General features: G+C 44.4%; 1 protein-coding gene across 1 annotated transcript in view; it reads right to left on the reverse strand.

Annotated features, from left to right (window-relative positions):
• Positions 1-15991, reverse strand: part of GLG1 (golgi glycoprotein 1) — a 160151-nt gene extending 144160 nt beyond the window's left edge. Inside the window, exon 1 of the mRNA XM_023202437.1 lies at positions 15516-15991. Within this exon, the coding sequence (XP_023058205.1) occupies positions 15516-15947 (432 nt within the window). The 5' untranslated portion in view covers positions 15948-15991. The remainder of the gene's footprint in view (positions 1-15515) is intronic.
• Between the last annotated feature and the right edge of the window lie 488 nt (positions 15992-16479).

Raw genomic sequence — 16479 nt, forward strand, 5'->3', positions numbered from 1 at the left:
TAGTAATTATCCAAAATGAAACATGGAGAGAAAAAAAACAGGCGGCAGTTGGGGTTGGGTGGGGGCATTAAAAACAGAGCCCCCTTGTGGGACAATAGTAATCAACTTAACCTACATAAGATTAGAGCCCAAGAGAGAAAGAGGGACAAAAAAACCTCCTGAGTAGCTGGGACTACAGGCTCTCACCATCACGTTGGCTAATTTTTGTATTTTTTGTAGAGATGGGGTTAGGCCATGTTGCCCAGGCTGATCTCAAACTCCTAGGCTCAGGAAATCCACCCACTTTAGCCTACCAGAGTGCTGGGATTACAGACATGAGCCACCATGCTCAGTCTGTTCTTAATACTATGTGACTTGGGCAAATAAAAATCTATCTGATTCATGGTTTTTTATCTGTAAAATAAGGCTAATATCTGTCGTATCTATCACACATGGTTATCAAGAGCTACAAATAAGATTAAAAGGGTTCTATAAACTGAAAGCTAAATAGCAACTTGATTAAGAATAATTAAATATTTAGGGAGAAGGTTGTTAGACCAATACCCATTCTTTTTTAATCAAATGTATTTCGTGAGTGGCCGGGCATGGTGGTTCATGCTTGTAATCCCAGCACTTTGGGAGGCCGAGGTGGGTGGATAACTTGAGGTCAGGAGTTCGAGAGCAGCCTGGCCAACGTGGTGAAACCTCGTCTCTACTAAAAGTACAAAAAAAAAAAATTAGACAGGCATGGTGGCTTGCACCTGTAATCCCAGCTACTCAAGAGGCTGAGGCAGGAGAATCACTTGAACCCAGGAGGCGGAGGTTGCAGTGAGCTGAGATCACACCATTGCACTCCAGCCTAGGTGACAGAGTGAAAATGTCTCAAAAAAAAAAAAAAAAAACAATTACGTTAAACCATATGAAAATGTTTTTATAAGTCAAATATGATGAAATATTGGTAATTTCTTATAGTTCAATCTAACAAAAATGAAGGAAGAAAACAATGCCTAAAGTGGACCTAGCTGGCAGGGGAGGAGAAGCAGCGGGCTGTGCTGAGGGAAGGGCACTGGGAAATATTTTGGTATAGAAAATTCCCAAATCACTGAATATAAAATATTTTCCCAAAAATAACACTTACATATAAGCCCTGTAAACTCTGAAGCTGTAACTCTGTACTCTCCAGAAGCCCACACCACTACACTATTTATCTGTGGGTATGGGGCAGCAAGATATATATGGAGCCAGTGTGAAGGAGAGGCAAACAGGTTGAGAATCTGGGCTAAAGAATGGGAATTTCCACAAGAGGAAGGGAAGCACACCAATTTCTTCTGAATTCTGCTTTCAGTGCCCTAATTTCTCCTATTTCACATACACTTTCAAGTTGAAAATAAAAGTATACCAATAGTAAAATTCTTGGCCGAGCGTGGCGGTACATGCCTGTGGTCCCAGCTACTCAGGAGGCTGAGGTAGAATTATTTGAACATGATGGGAAGCAGAGGTAGCAATGAGCTGAGATCCAGCCACTGCACTCCAGCCTGGGTGACACAGTGAGAGTCTGTCTCAAAAATAAATAAATAAATAAATAAATAAATAGAATAAACAAACAAATAAATAATAAAAGTATACCAATAGTACAAATCCTTGAAACTTTTTTGTTTTTGTTTATTTTTTGAGACGGAGCCTAGCTCTCTCGCCCAAACTGGAGTGCAGTGGTGTGATCTCTGCAAGCTCCACCTCCCGGGTTCATGCCATTTTCCTGCCTCGGCCTCCTGAGTAGCTGGCACGCGCCACCACGCCTGGCTAATTTTTTTGTATTTTTTAGTAGAGACAGGATTTCACCGTGTTGGCCAGGATGGTCTTGATCTCCTGACCTCATGATCCGTCCGCCTTGGCCTCCCAAAGTGTTGCGATTACAGGCGTGAGCCATCATGCCTGGCTGATGTTTTTCTTTTTTTTACAATTATAAGAAGTTTCAGGCCAGGTGCCATGGCGCACGCCTGTAATCCCAGTACTCTGCGAGGCTGAGGCAGCCGGATCACCTGACGTCAGGGGTTCGAGACCAGCCTGACCAACATGGAGAAACCCCGTCTCTACTAAAAATACAAAATTAGCCGGGTGTGGTGGCACATGCCTGTAACCCAGCTACTCGGGAAGCTGAGGCAGGAGAATCGCTTGAAACTGGGAGGCGGAGGTTGCAGTGAGCCGAGACCACGCCATTGCACTCCAGCCTGGGCAACAAGAGCAAAACTCTGTCTCAAGAAAAAAAAAGAAAAAGAAAAGCATCACCACCACCAGACACACTAAAAGCTGCTATCAATACACATAATAGTCAGGTTCTAATAAACCTATCAAACTCAGAGTTTTAAAATGAAATTGTGTCAAGGTAGGGCCTTTCTTGTTTAAAAAAAAATTAAAATATAAAAATATGAAAATGAAATTGTGGATTTTCAACTATTTCAAAACTCTGCTGACTAGTTACTTCTGAAAGAAGACTTACAGGGCCAGACGTGGTGGCTCACGCCTGTAATCTCAACACTTTGGGAGGCCAAGGTGGGCAGATCACAAGGTCAGAAGTTTGAGACTAGCCTGGCCAACATGGTGAAACCCTGTCTCCAGTAAAAATACAAAAATCAGCTGGGTGTGTCGGCATACGCCTATAGTCCCAGCTACTTGGGAGGCTGAGGCAGAAGAATCACTTGAACCCGGGAAGCAGAGGTTGTAGTGAGCCAAGATCATGCCACTGCACTCCAGCCTGTGCAACAGAGCAAGACTCCATCTCCAAAAACAAAAACAAAACGAAGACTTACACACCAAAAATTATTTGCGTTGTCCTTAATGTATGGCTAAGTTTAGTATTTATGTCTTAGTATTACAGACTGCTTCACAGGCCAGAGAAATGTTCCAACCTTGACAATACGAGAGCAAAAGGCCTTACATATTACTTTCCCTCTGAAAAGCCACCATCTTTCAGAAAAATTTCAGTAATGTTTGAATGTATCTGGTTTTATACAAGGAAAAAAGTAGTCTTCTGAACTATCCTTTTTCCCCTTATACATGAGAGCAGAGGTTTCCTTTGATAGGCAGTATTCCAAATTTGGCAAAACTTAATTCCTTTACCCAGAGGATTTACCCCTTCAAAGTGTACACATTTAAATACCATGCATGTATATATGTATGTAGAGATGGGGTCTCACCATATTGGCAAACTGGTCTCAAACTTCTGGCTTACGGGATCTGCCACCTTGGTCTCCTAAAGTGCTGGGGTGTGGGCCACCGTGCCTGGCCTTCTGTAATTTATTTACTGATTGACTGATTGACTGAGATGGAGTCTTGCTCTGTCACCCAGGCTGGAGTGCAACAGAGTGATCTCGGCTCACTGCAAACTCCGCCTCCTGGGTTCAAGCGATTCTCCTGCCTCAGTCTCCTGAGTAGCTGGGATTACAGGTGCACGCCACCACACCTTGCTGATTTTTGTATTTTTAATAGAGATGGGGTTTCCCCATGTTGCCCAGGCTGGTCTTGAATTCCTGACCTCAGGGTATCCACCCGCCTTGGCCTCCCCAAGTGCTGGGATTACAGGCGTGACCCACCGCACCCGGACTGTTTATATAAATGTTCTTGACCTTATTCCAAAGCTTTATTGGAGATGCTTTGGAAGGATTATATGAAGGGTGTGAAGCATTCCAGTTTATTTCACATTTCTCTTAAGGCAGCGAACAAAAAGCATTATCTTGAATGATCTCACCTACAACAACAAAGGGGAAATGGAAGACCATTTATAAAAAAGAAAACTGAAGGTTTGAGAGATTAACTTGCCCAAGGTCATAATAACTTGCCCAAGGTAAGTGAGCTAGGATTTGAATCCAGGACTGCAGTTCCAAAGCCCATTCTATTTTTCCGTTTACCACAATGCTTTTCCTCTCATCACAAGCTTCACATGACTATAGGACCTTATATCTCTTCTGATTTTACATCATATCATAGGTGTGTCCTCAGTAAATGGTTGCTACCGTTTGAATGTGTCCCCCAAAGTTCATGTGTTGGAAACTTAATCCCCAATACAAGTGCTGAGAGACGGGACCTTTAAGAGGTGACCAGCTCATGAGAGCACTGTGGCCTCATGAATGGATTAACATCCTTATCTCTGTTACCTGGGAAGTGGGGTTCTGATAAAAGGATGAGTTCTGCGCATTCCTTGTACAAGCCCACCCTTTCTCTTGCATTCTCTTGTCCTTCCACATTCTGCCATGGGATGATGCAGCAAGCCAGCCCTCACCAGATAGGACCTCTCAATCTTGGACTTCCCAATCTCCAGAACCATGAGCCAAATAAGTATTTCTTTACAAATTACCCAGTCTTGGGTATTCTGTTATAGCAACACGAAATGGACTAAGACAATGGCACTAATTAGCAGATGGCATGATATTTGTTCATGATTAAAATTCTCCATTACACCCCTTTCTTCATCGCTGAAGTTACTGTCTACTTCATGCTGTTTATCACATTACAGAGCTGATATGGCCAGTGTAATTATTTTGAGAGTTCTGTGAAATGACTTGCAGGGCGGTCTTTCTCATTTAAACTTAAATTACAAGTGAAGTACCAGAGCATTTTTTTTTTTTTTTTTGGAGACAGAGTTTCACTCTTGTCACCCAGGCTGGAGTGCAACAACACAATCTCCACTCACTGCAACCTCCACCTCCTCGGTTCAAGCAACTCTCCTGCCTCAGCCTCCTGAGTAGCTGGGATTACAGGCATGTGTCACCACACCTGGCTGATTTTTTTATTTTTAGTAGAGATGAGGTTTCACCACGTTGGCCAGGATGGTGTCGAACTCCTGACCTCAGGTGATCTGCCCGCCTCGGCCTCCCAAAGTGCTGGGATTACAGGTGTAAGCCACCACACCCGGCTGGTACCAGAGCATTTTTAACACAATTTCTTTTGCTGTCATTTTTTCAAAACTTGTATTTCAACTGATTTAGAACTTATATTCATATTCTCCTGGTTAATTTTACTTACCTACCATTTCACTTCATTGCTTATCATGCTTATGATTTTAAATATGTATAACATTTTTATTTTTATTGTTGTTTTTTTTTGAGACAGAGTCTCACTGTTGCCCAGGCTGGAGTGCAATGGCGTGATCTTGGCTCACTGCCACCTCCGCCTCTCAGGTTCAAGCAATTCTCCTGCCTCAGCCTCCCGAATAGCTGGGATTACACGCATGCGCCACCACATCTGGCTAATTTTTGTACTGTTAGTAGAGACGGGATTTCGACGTATTAGCTAGGCTGGTCTCAAACCCCTGACCTCAGGTGATCCGCCCACCTCAGCCTGCCAGAGTGCTAGGATTACAGGTGTAAGCCACTGCGCCCAGCTTATCACATTTATTTTTTAAAGAAACACAAAAACATTTTAAGAATTTGTTCTATTTTACAAGTGTATAGATCCAGGATTCAAGTCAGCACCCATTTTTACTATGATTCACCCTATCAAGAATTCTAGGTGTTATTAGAGCCTTTAATAGGAAAATGTACAGGTCCTGTAAATATCACACATTCAGTCAAACAAAATTTTCTGATTTCAGTAAAATTATTAAAGCTGAATGACTACAGATGTCTGGTTCTCTTAAGTCTTTGTTTTTAGATTCCAGTCCACACTCCTTGTTCCTTCACACTCTATTTTAATGCAGATACAAAGGGTAGTACTGGCACAGTTCTGAGGGCCATCACTTAGGGTTCTTTCTTAAGTTTCAAATCTAACGCAACCAAATTAAGATGAGTCACTAACTGACCTCTAGTTTTATCAGAGTATTGTTCTCAAGTTGAAGGAGCTAAAGCAACCCTTAAAACTCACAAATTAGGCATGCAGAAGATGAAATCTACTCATTAACAAGATTAGGAAGCTTTTGTTTTGTTTCGTTTTGTTCTGTTTTTGAGACAGACTCTCACTCTGTTGCCCAGGCTGGAGTGCAGCGACGTGATCTCAGCTCAATGCAACCTCCGCCTCCCAGGATCAAGCGATCCTCCAGCCTCAGCCTCCATAGTAGCTGGGACTACAGGCATGCACCACCATGCCCGGGGTAATTTTTGTATTTTTAATAGAGACGGAGGTTCACCATGTTGGCCAGGCTGGTTTCGAACTCTGCACCTCAGGGGATCTGCCCACCTCAGGCTTCCAAATTGCTGGGATTACAGGTATGAGCCACTGCTTCCGGCCTAGGAGGCATTTTAAAGCAATTCAATTAAGAATTCAAGGCCGGTGCAGTGGCTCAGGCCTGTAATCTCAACACTTTGGGAGGCAGAGGTGGGCGGATCATGAGGTCAGGAGATCAAGACCATCCTGGCTAACACGGTTTCACTAGCCATCCTGGCTAACACGTCTCTACTAAAAATACAAAAAAATTAGCTCAGCGTGGTGGTGGGTGCCTGTAGTCCCAGCTACTCGGGAGGCTGAGGCAGGAGAACAGCATGAACCTGGGAGGTGGAGCTTGCAGTGAGCCGAGATCACACCACTGAGCTCCAACCTGGGCAACAGAGCAAGACTCCGTCTCAAAAAAAAAAAAAGAATTGTATTAACATGAACCACCAATTCAAGAAGAATTAAGAAGTACTGAAGGGCACTAGGTGTGGTGGCTCATGCCTGTAATCCCAGCACTTTGGGAGGCCGAGACGGGTGCATCCCAAGGTGAGGAGATCGAGACCATCCTGGCTAACACGTTGAAACCCCGTCTCTACTAAAAATACAACAAATTAGCTGGACGTGGTGGCGGGTGCCTGTAGTCCCAGCTACTCGGGAGGCTGAGGAAGGAGAATCACTTGAACCCAGGAGGCGGAGGTTGCAGCGAGCCAAGACCCTGCCACTGCACTCCAGCTTGGCGACAGAGTAAGACTCCGTCTCAAAAAAAAAAAGAAAAGAAATTAGAAAAATTAATTTACATGATAGCCTATAAGCCATTTTAATTGCTGCTTTTAAAAACATATAAGTAAGGCCGGGTGCGGTGGCTCACGCCTGTAATCCCAACACTTTGGGAGACTGAGGTGGGTGGATCACCTGAGGTCAGGGGTTCGAGACCAGCCTGGCCAACATGGAGAAACCTCGTCTCTACTAAAAATACAAAAATTAGCCGGGTGTGGTGGCGAGTGCCTATAATCCCAGTTACTCAGGAGGCTGAGGCAGGAGAAAGGCTTGAACCTGAGAGGCAGAGGTCGCAGTGAGCTGAGGCCATTCCACTTCACTCCACCCTGAGCAAGAGCGAAACTCCGCCTCAAAACAACAACAAAAACATATATATACATATATATCTTATATAAAGAGGAGATTTTTGTTATTGTTCTTGAGTAAATTTGTTTTGAACACATTAGGAGAAATGTACAAAAGAGAAAAGCAGCATTTCATCTTTTGGACTGTTCAGGTATTTTATTTCCTTCTGCAGAACAATGAATTATTAAGCAACTATATACTGTAAAGCATTCTCAGCAAGAGATTTCTTAAAAAGTATTTGCCATAAATGACAATTCTACTTTACAGGTAATTCTCAATTATCTGCTGGAATATTTTTATCTCAGGTAGGGATAAAAACATCCTGTTTCCAGACTTTATTTGGAGAACCAATCAGAGGTGAATATACGACCCTTCATGATCTGGACTGAAAACATTTTCAAGTTCTCTATTTCAGTCAGTACAGCCCCTTTAATAATTCCTCAAAGCATCTCCCCTTTCTACCTGTGCTATGACTCTCCTGCATGTTTTATATTCCCGCAGATCACAAAATCACAAAGCACCAGAGCTGGAAGAATCTTAAGAGATAATCCAAGACCAGGAGCGGTGGCTCACGCCTGTAATCCCAACACTTTGGGAGGCTGAGGCGGGTGGGATTACCTGAGGTCAGGAGTTCAAGAACAGCCTGGCCAACATGGTGAAACCCCGTCTCTACTAAAAACACAAAAATTAGCCATGCCTGGTGGCTGGCACCTGTACTCCCAGCTACTAGAGAGGCGGAGGCAGGAGAATCGCTTGAATACAGGAGGCAAAGATTGCAGTGAACCGAGATCAAGCCACTACACTCCAGCCTGGGTGACAAAGCAAGACTCCATCTTAACAACAACAACAAAAAAAACAGAGATAATCCAGTATTAGTGCTTTCTGAAGCGTGTGCTATTGGCAATACGCAAGATGATTTCAGGTGGTATGTGTTGGTACTGTATATGTTATAGTCATATATTTAGTTTCATACATATTAGAATGTACCTAGCACATCAAATTCATGAGTTCACGTATATTTCCTCTTAGAACAAGGCTAAGTAGTGGTGTGTACCCATAGTCCCAGCTACTCGGGAGGCTGAAGTGGGAGGATAGCTTGAGCCCAGCAATTCGTGGTTGCAGTGAGCCATGGTCATGCCACTGCACTCTAGCCAGTCTGGGAGACACAGCGAGCCTCTCAAAAAAAAAAAAAAAAAACAAGGACAAAGCTAAAGTAGACAGTCCTTTAAAGTAGACAGTCCTTGCTTAAGAAAAGAGACCGGGTGCAGTGGCTTACACCTGTAATCCTAGCACTTTGGGAGGCCAAGACAGACAGATCACCTGAGGTCAGGGGTTCAAGGCCAGCCTGGCCAACATGGCGAAACTCCCGTCTTTACTAAAAATACAAAAATTATCTGGGTATGGTAGCGCATGTGTGCAGTTCCAGCTACTTGGGAGGCTGAGGCAGGAGAATCACTTGAACTCAGGAGTCAGAGATTTCAGTGAGCCAAGAACACGCCACTGCACTCCAATCTGGGCAACCGAGAGAGATTCTATATCACAAAAAAAAAAAAAAAAAAAAAAGTGATAGAATTTTCAAGCTAAGAATAGCAGAGCTGGGTTCCACCCAAATCTAAATCCTAATTTTGTGCTTATTTCACTGTCCTAAAATAATTTACTATCTGTATGACATCAAGTGATTAACACTCTCTTATATAATTGTTTCTTGATCACAACAATCTCATTTATCAAACCAACTGTAAGCAATGGTGGTGTCTTAAAGTACGAGTGTCCTTCCACAGTGATAGGTGTATAACAGAAGATCAATAATGACTTGATTATGTGGTTAGACTGCTTCCAACCACTGAGAGACAGCAGAGGAGGAAATTCCATACTGGCTCAAACAAAACAATCATAATATATCCTAAAGCCAAACAATGTTTGGATTAACTGCTGTTTGAATTATTCATTGTCACTGATTCCCTCCATAAATGAATATGGAATCAGAAGCTGATATATATATAATCCTAGAAACTTTACAATATATACATACAGAGAATATATACAGGCAACGACTCATATAGGTTAGACAGCAGAGATCTTAGAAACCGTACTGTAGGGGTTGGGTGCGGCGGCTCCGGCTGTAACCTCAGCATCCGGGAGGCAGAGGAGGGTGGGTCGTTTGAGCTCAGGAGTTTGAGACCAACCTAGGCAACTCAGCAAGACCTCGTCTCTCTTATAATTAAAAAAAAAAAAATGCTTCCAGTGTTCTAGTACAAATCCTGCTTAAGGTGAGCTGGGATTTGAAACTCTTTTCATAAAGCATAAATTCAGTTGATGATGCACTCAGACTAATTAAATTAGCATTGGGTGATAATGCCGATACATCTGCCTGAGAAATCTACAAATACTTCAATGCACTGTTACAACTCAATTGTTCTTGTGTCCCATTTAGCACACATTTATAAACCTGTGGCATTCTCAACAGTCACATACTCTTTTCCTCAGCCACAACCACCCATGGTAGATTAGAAAGAGTATGGTCTTTTAAGACAAAAAGGACTTGCTGAATACCAGCTCTACCACTTAGGATACGACATCAGACAAGTTACTTTAGCTCTTTGAGCCTATTTCTCTGCTAAAATAATAACACTAGCACTAATCACCTCACATGACTTTCAACAGCGAGACAACAGAGATGGTTAGTCCACTATCTCAAGTATACAGTTAAGTGAAAGGTTAAGAGCAGCGTAACAAAAATGTTTACCTATGAGTCTAAAAGGGCGTTTATGGTTCGCAACACTGAAATGTTAATTTCTGTTCAATACCTAAATTAGTTTATTTAAACATTTACAAAGCATTCACTCTGTGCAAAGCTTAGAGTGTGGTTACAAATTTATAATCTGAGACTGATATATGAAGTAAAGGTGGCAAGAAAAACATTTTTTATGTTTTTCTTTTTAGTGTCAGAATTACTTGCAAAAGAAAGATTTCATTATACATTTAAATACAAAAACAAAACAAAACAAAAGCTTCTAGCTTTTAAAAAGTATTTATCACAGATATGCATTGAAGTATTTGAAACGACAGCACCTGGAATTTGCTTTAAAATATGCCAGCCTCCCAACCCTGTGCCCTAAAAATAAAAGGGTGGCTCACGCCTGTAATCCCAGAACTTTGGGAGACCAAGGAGGGCAGATTATGAGGTCAGAAGTTCGAGACCAGTCCGGCCAATATAGAAACCCTATCTCTAATAAAAAATACAAAAATTAGCCAGGTGTGGTGGCAGATGCCTGTAGTCCCAGCAACTTGGGAGGCTGAGGCAGGAGAATCACTTGAAATCGGAAGGCTGAGGTTATAGTGAGTTGAGATTGCGCCACTGCACTCCAGCCTGGGTGACAGAGTGAGACTACGTCTCAAAAAACAAAAACAAAAATCAAAAAGGGTGGGAATAGTTCAAGCTGGGTGATGTATACCTGGAGACTCATCACCCTATTCTCTCTATTCCTGTGTAAGAAAATCTACAGGCCAGGCACAGTGGTTTATGCCTGTAATCCAGCAGTTTGGGAGGCTGAGGCAGGCAGATCACCTAACGTCAGGAGTTCAAGACCAGCCTGGCCAAGGTGATGAGGAGGCTGACACAGGAAAATCACTTGAACCCAGGAGGCAGAGGTTGCAGTGGGCCAAAATTGTTCCACTGCACCCCAGCCTGAGTGACAGAGCAAGATTCCATCTCAAAAAAACAAAACAAAACAAAAAAAACAGCTGGGTGGCTCACGCCTGTAATCCCACCACTTTGGGAGACCAAGGTGGGCAGATGGTGAGGTCAGAAAATCAAGACTAGCCTGGTGAACATGGTGAAACCCTGTCTCTACTAAAAATACAAAAATTAGCTGGGCGAGGTGGCGCGTGCCTGTAATCCCAGCTACTCGGGAGGCTGAGAGAGGAGAATCACTTGAACCAGGGAGTCAGATGTTGCAGTGAGCTGAGATCGCACCACTGCACTCCAGCCTGGCGACAGAATGAGATTCCGTCTCAAAAAAAAAAAAAAAAAAAAAATCTAATCTATGAACATCACAAACTTCTTTTTTTAGAGACGGTAAATCACTATGTTGCCCAGGCTGGTACTGAACTCCTGAGCTCAAGCTACCCTCCCGCTTCAGCCTCCCAAAGTGTCAGGATTTCAGGCATGAGCCACCGCGCCCGGCTGAACACCATATACTTCTAAGGAACCAAGGTCTTCATCTGAAACTTCAAAATACAAGACACTACTGGAAAAAAAAAAAAAAAAAAACAAGTGCTACTGGCCATTTCAACCAAGAATACATAAAGTATTTTAAAATGACTGGCAACATCAAGCATGCCTTCTTTATCACATACTAGGCAACAGTATCTTCTCTTTCTTTGGTATTATTACTCCACCTACTAGAACAGCCCAGGGAATATTTTTTCTTTTTTGCCTTATACTTTCTTTTTTTTTTTTTGAGACAGAGTCTCACTTTGTCGCCCAGGCTGGAGTGCAGTGGTGCAATCTTGGCTCACTGCAAACTCCGCCTCCAGGGTTGACGTCATTCTCCTGCCTCAGCCTCCCAAGTAGCTGGGACTATAGGCATCCACCACTAAGCCCGGTTAGTTTTTTGTATTTTTTAGTACACCTGGCTAATTTTTCATATTTTTTAGTAGAGACGGGGTTTCACTGTGTTAGCCAGGATGGTCTCGATCTCCTGACCTCGTGATCCACCAGCCTCAGCCTCCCAGAATGCTGGGATTACAGGCATGAGCCACCGCGCCCAGCCTGCCTTATACTTTCTAGTTCTTTGTTTTTATTTAAATAACTTGAACTACTACTAATTATACACACACAACTAGAACTACTAACACACCATTATTGGCTATTACATCTATTATTGAATAGTGGACCCATGATACACTTGGCCTTTTTAAAAGCATGACTCATCTGAGAGCGTTAAAAAAAAAAAAAAAAAAAGAATCCCAAGGCCAAGGCACAGTGGCTTATACCTCTACTCCCAGCACTTTGGGAAGCCCAGGTGGGAAGATCACCTGAACCCGGAAGGCTGAGGTTGCAATGAGCTCTTGAACCCAGAAGGTTGAGGCTGCAGTGAGCTATGACTGCACCACTCCACTCCCGTCTGGATGACAGAGCGAGAACTTGTCTCCAACGTAAAAAACATTTTTCAGAAAGAAAAGTTCCGTAAGTTTCCAAAAAGCAAAAGTTAAGTTTGACACATGCCAAGTACTACAGTGAATCCACATGAATGAAGTGACATGTAGGCACTGTACTAGGCATCATAAGTATTTTACAGATGACAAGAATTTGGAAGGGTGTGCACAGATCATATGGAAATATGACACCCTTTTATACGGTATAAGTTACTTGGGCGTCCTTGGATTTCAGTATCTCCAGAGGCCTGGAACCATCCTCCAGTGATACCAAGGAACAACTGTACTCATATGCTCTGCCTTTTCATAATTCCAATAATGGATACAGATAGGACAATGTTCCCTGCATTTGTATCCAAAGGGATAGAAAAGTACGTGTATCTATTTCACTATCAAACAGTTATACTTACTGAACAACAAATACAAAACATATTCCATACGTTTCTTCAAATGTGCCTAGCTAGTTTACTTCTTTAAGTTACGCTCTTTCAAACACATAGATCAGATTTAATTAACTCCCAGACTAGGCAGAATGAAATTTCCTTTCACCGTCTTTAAAGAAAAAGAAAATAGGCCAGGTACAGTGGCTCACGCCTGTAATCCCAGCACTTTGGGAGGCCGAGGAGGGCGGATCACGAGGTCAGGAGATCGAGACCATCCTGGCTAACACGGTGAAACCCCCGTCTCTACTAAAAATACAAAACATTAGCCAGGCGTGGTGGTGGGTGCCTGTAGTCCCAGCTACTCGGAAGGCTGAGGCAGGAGAATGGCATGAACCTGGGAGGTGGACCTTGCAGTGAGCCGAGATCGTGCCACTGCACTCCAGCCCGGGCGTCTCAAAAAAAAGAAAAGAAAAGAAGGTGGGGACAGTGGCTCACACCTGTAATCTCAGCACTTTGGGAGGCCGAGGTGGGCAGATAACAAGGTCACGAGATCGAGACCATCCTGGCCAAAATGGTGAAACCCTGTCTCTACTAAAAATACAAAAATTAGCTGGGCGTGGTGGCACGCGACTGTAGTCCCAGGTACTCAGGAGGCTGAGGAGGACAACTGCTTAAAGCCGGGAGGTGAAGGTGGCAGTGAGCCAAGATCATGCCACTGCATTCCAGCCTGGCGACAGAGTGAGACTCTGTATCAAAAAAAAAAAAGAAAAGGAAAAAGAAAAGAAGTTTAAAAATAACTCCACCTCCTGAAGAATACACACAGGTGTTCACAGTACTCTTCTTTCATTATTTCTGTATGTAAAAACTGGAGGAAAAACCATTAAATTGGGAATTTGGCTCCTCTCCCTCCCCCTAAACCCCCAAAACTCCCATTTCCAATTTACATGGCACCTTTCCTCCTCTGGAGCATAAAAGTGCCTCCTTTAAGTGGAGGTTTCCAAATGTCCGGAATATACATGAAGAAGGATATATACACTCCTTGAATAGGCACTTTTTGCCACTTTCCCTAATAATGTGCTGTTTCTGGCCGGGCACAGTGGCTCACGCCTGTAATCCCAGCACTTTGAGAGGCCGAGGCGGGCAGATCACAAGATCAGGAGATCAAGACCATCCTGACTAACTCAGTGAAACCCCGTCTCTACTAAAAATACAAAAAATTAGCTGGGCGTGATGGTGGGCACCTGTAGTCCCAGTTACTCGGGAGGCTGAGGCAGGAGAACAGAGTGAATCTGGGAGGCGAAGCTTGCAGTGAGCTGAGATCCGGCCACTGCACTCCAGCCCGGGCAACAGAGCGAGACTCCGTCTCAAAATAAATAAACAGATAGATAAATAAATAAAGTGCTGTTTCTACCACAAACCACTAATAATGTGTTTGGTCACCAGTATTAGGATCCTAGTTTGATGAAACGACATATATTATGTATCCTCAAAGAGCAAAAAGAAAATTCCAAAAAGTTTGACACCCCGAGTTAGGAATCTTAGCTGTGTCTACCAGAGGACTATCCTTCTAGTCTTCAAGCTGAAGATGAGAAGTCAGGCAAGGCCTCACATTTCCAGTGGCTCTGGAAACTTCCTTTCTTTCTGTCTCCTGCTTATGTATGTCTTTTTCTCTATCTGAATTGCTTTTGTATAGAATACTAGAGCATGAGATGAACGGGGGGAAATGCCAAGAGTAGCAAATTTCTACAAGTCAGTGGTCTTCCTATAGCTTGAACGCCTTAAACAAATCTGATACTACAATTAAAAAAAAAAAACTAAAAACAGTATCAAGGAGCAGCTTTATTCTATGTGTCAACCTTTAGGGCTAATTCTAATACCTACACCTCTGCAAAAAGTTACTACTGTCAGATTTGCTCCCAAACTTTGAGAATTGTCAAATATGCACCTATAGTCTGCAGCATTAAACCTAGATTATAAATTATCAGTGTCACTTAACTGAATCACACCAAGCAATGGCAAATCTAGATTTCATTAAGAGATACTGTTAAAATCACATTGAGACCTCAGAAAGGCAAGACTCCATAACCCAGTCACAAACACAGCTTCAAATGCTTCCCAACTTCTCAAGCTTTGGGGCGCCAAGTCACTCGGAGTTAACAGCTTAAACATGGGGTTCCATACAAACTGACTAAAGGAAGTGAAGAAAACAAAGCATACATTAATTTCAGCAAGAAGATGGACTTGCGAATTACATCTACTGTAGTAAACAGCAGATCAAACACCTATTGCTAATAAACAGATCGTTCTTTACAGCCTAAGTACGCCAAGCATTTTTTTATGTTTAAATGGCTTGCCACAAATTGTCCTAGTCGAAACTGATGGCAAAATCCTAAACTGGTCTTTGGCGAGGAGACACTCTGTATAGAGGATCACACAAAAGACAGGAGCGAACAGACAACGCTCTGGGCCTCGGCGGATTGAGGCCAGGAGCCCAGGTCTTCGTCCCAGACCCCGGCAACAGGGAGGGAAATAAGGGCAAGGGAATGAAGAAGTGGGGGTGGGATCCTTTTTCCTGAATGCGCCTGGGAATGAGGAGCAAAGAGGGAAGGAGCGAGTGCAGCACAGAGGAAGCGAGAAAAGCAGCCGACCGGCGTCAGCGTCTTCCAAGGCTGGCAACACCCTCGGGCCCGCACCAGGCCTGGCCCTCCCGGCTTCGTCCCACCTCCTCACCTCCCTCACATCCTGCAGGCACTCGAGCACCGCCAGGTTGTTGCTCCAGGTGTGCTTGGGGCACACGCGGGTCACGTCCTCCCTGCAGGACTCTTCCTCCGCCAGCTTCCAGCCCCCACCAGCCCCCGCTCCTCCTCGCCGAGCCGGAGGCCCACCCGCCGGGAAAGGCGGCTGTGGCGGCTGAGGCTGTTGCTGTTGCTGCTGCTGCTGCTGCTGGAGCTGCGATGACTGAGGCAGCTGGGGCAGCTGCTGACCCGCCGGGCCGCCGCCTCCGGCCTGCCCTACGAAGGACACAAAGTTGGCGCCAGGGCCCTGGCCCTGGCTATGGACGCCCTGGCCGGGGAGTTTCTCGGCCCCGGCCGCGGCTAGCAGCAGCAGCTGCAGCGCCGCCGACAAGCGGAACATCCTCCGTACACGTCCACACGCCGCCATCTTGGGTCCGCGGCGAGCTCGACGCACTCGCCGGCGCCGCGTATTTAAATGAGGGGGCGGAGACACTGGGCGTGGCAGCGTGGCCCTGCCGAGGCCCGCCCCTGCCGGCGCCGACCCGCAAGTCCAGAGTGGGGCGAAGGAAGAGGCCAAGCTGAAAACCGTACACGCCCTGGACCCGCGGTTGGGAGAGCGGCGCTCCTTACCCGGGGGGTTGGTGGGGTTTCTTATAACGCCCGGGCAAGACGGCCTAGTCTAATTCCTTTTGTTCTCACAGAAAAAAAATCAAAGGAATTGGGGTTGCCACAACCAAAATGGCCGGTAGAATATGTCGCCGGTTCAATGACTTGGAAAACAAAAACTTTATATGTAGAGGTGAACTTTGCACAACCAGGTGTGTTACGGAATCGGAAAGCTTCTCCTTGCATCGCTCCCTTCTTCCTTCCACCTGCCTCAGAAGTCTCTCCTAGCCAAAGAGAGAGACAGCATTGAATAGGGTTAAGAGCATAGGTCTTGGGGTAAGAAAAAAATTAAG

Source organism: Piliocolobus tephrosceles, chromosome 17 (assembly GCF_002776525.5).
Source record: "Piliocolobus tephrosceles isolate RC106 chromosome 17, ASM277652v3, whole genome shotgun sequence".
NCBI classification, from domain to species: Eukaryota; Metazoa; Chordata; class Mammalia; order Primates; family Cercopithecidae; genus Piliocolobus; species Piliocolobus tephrosceles.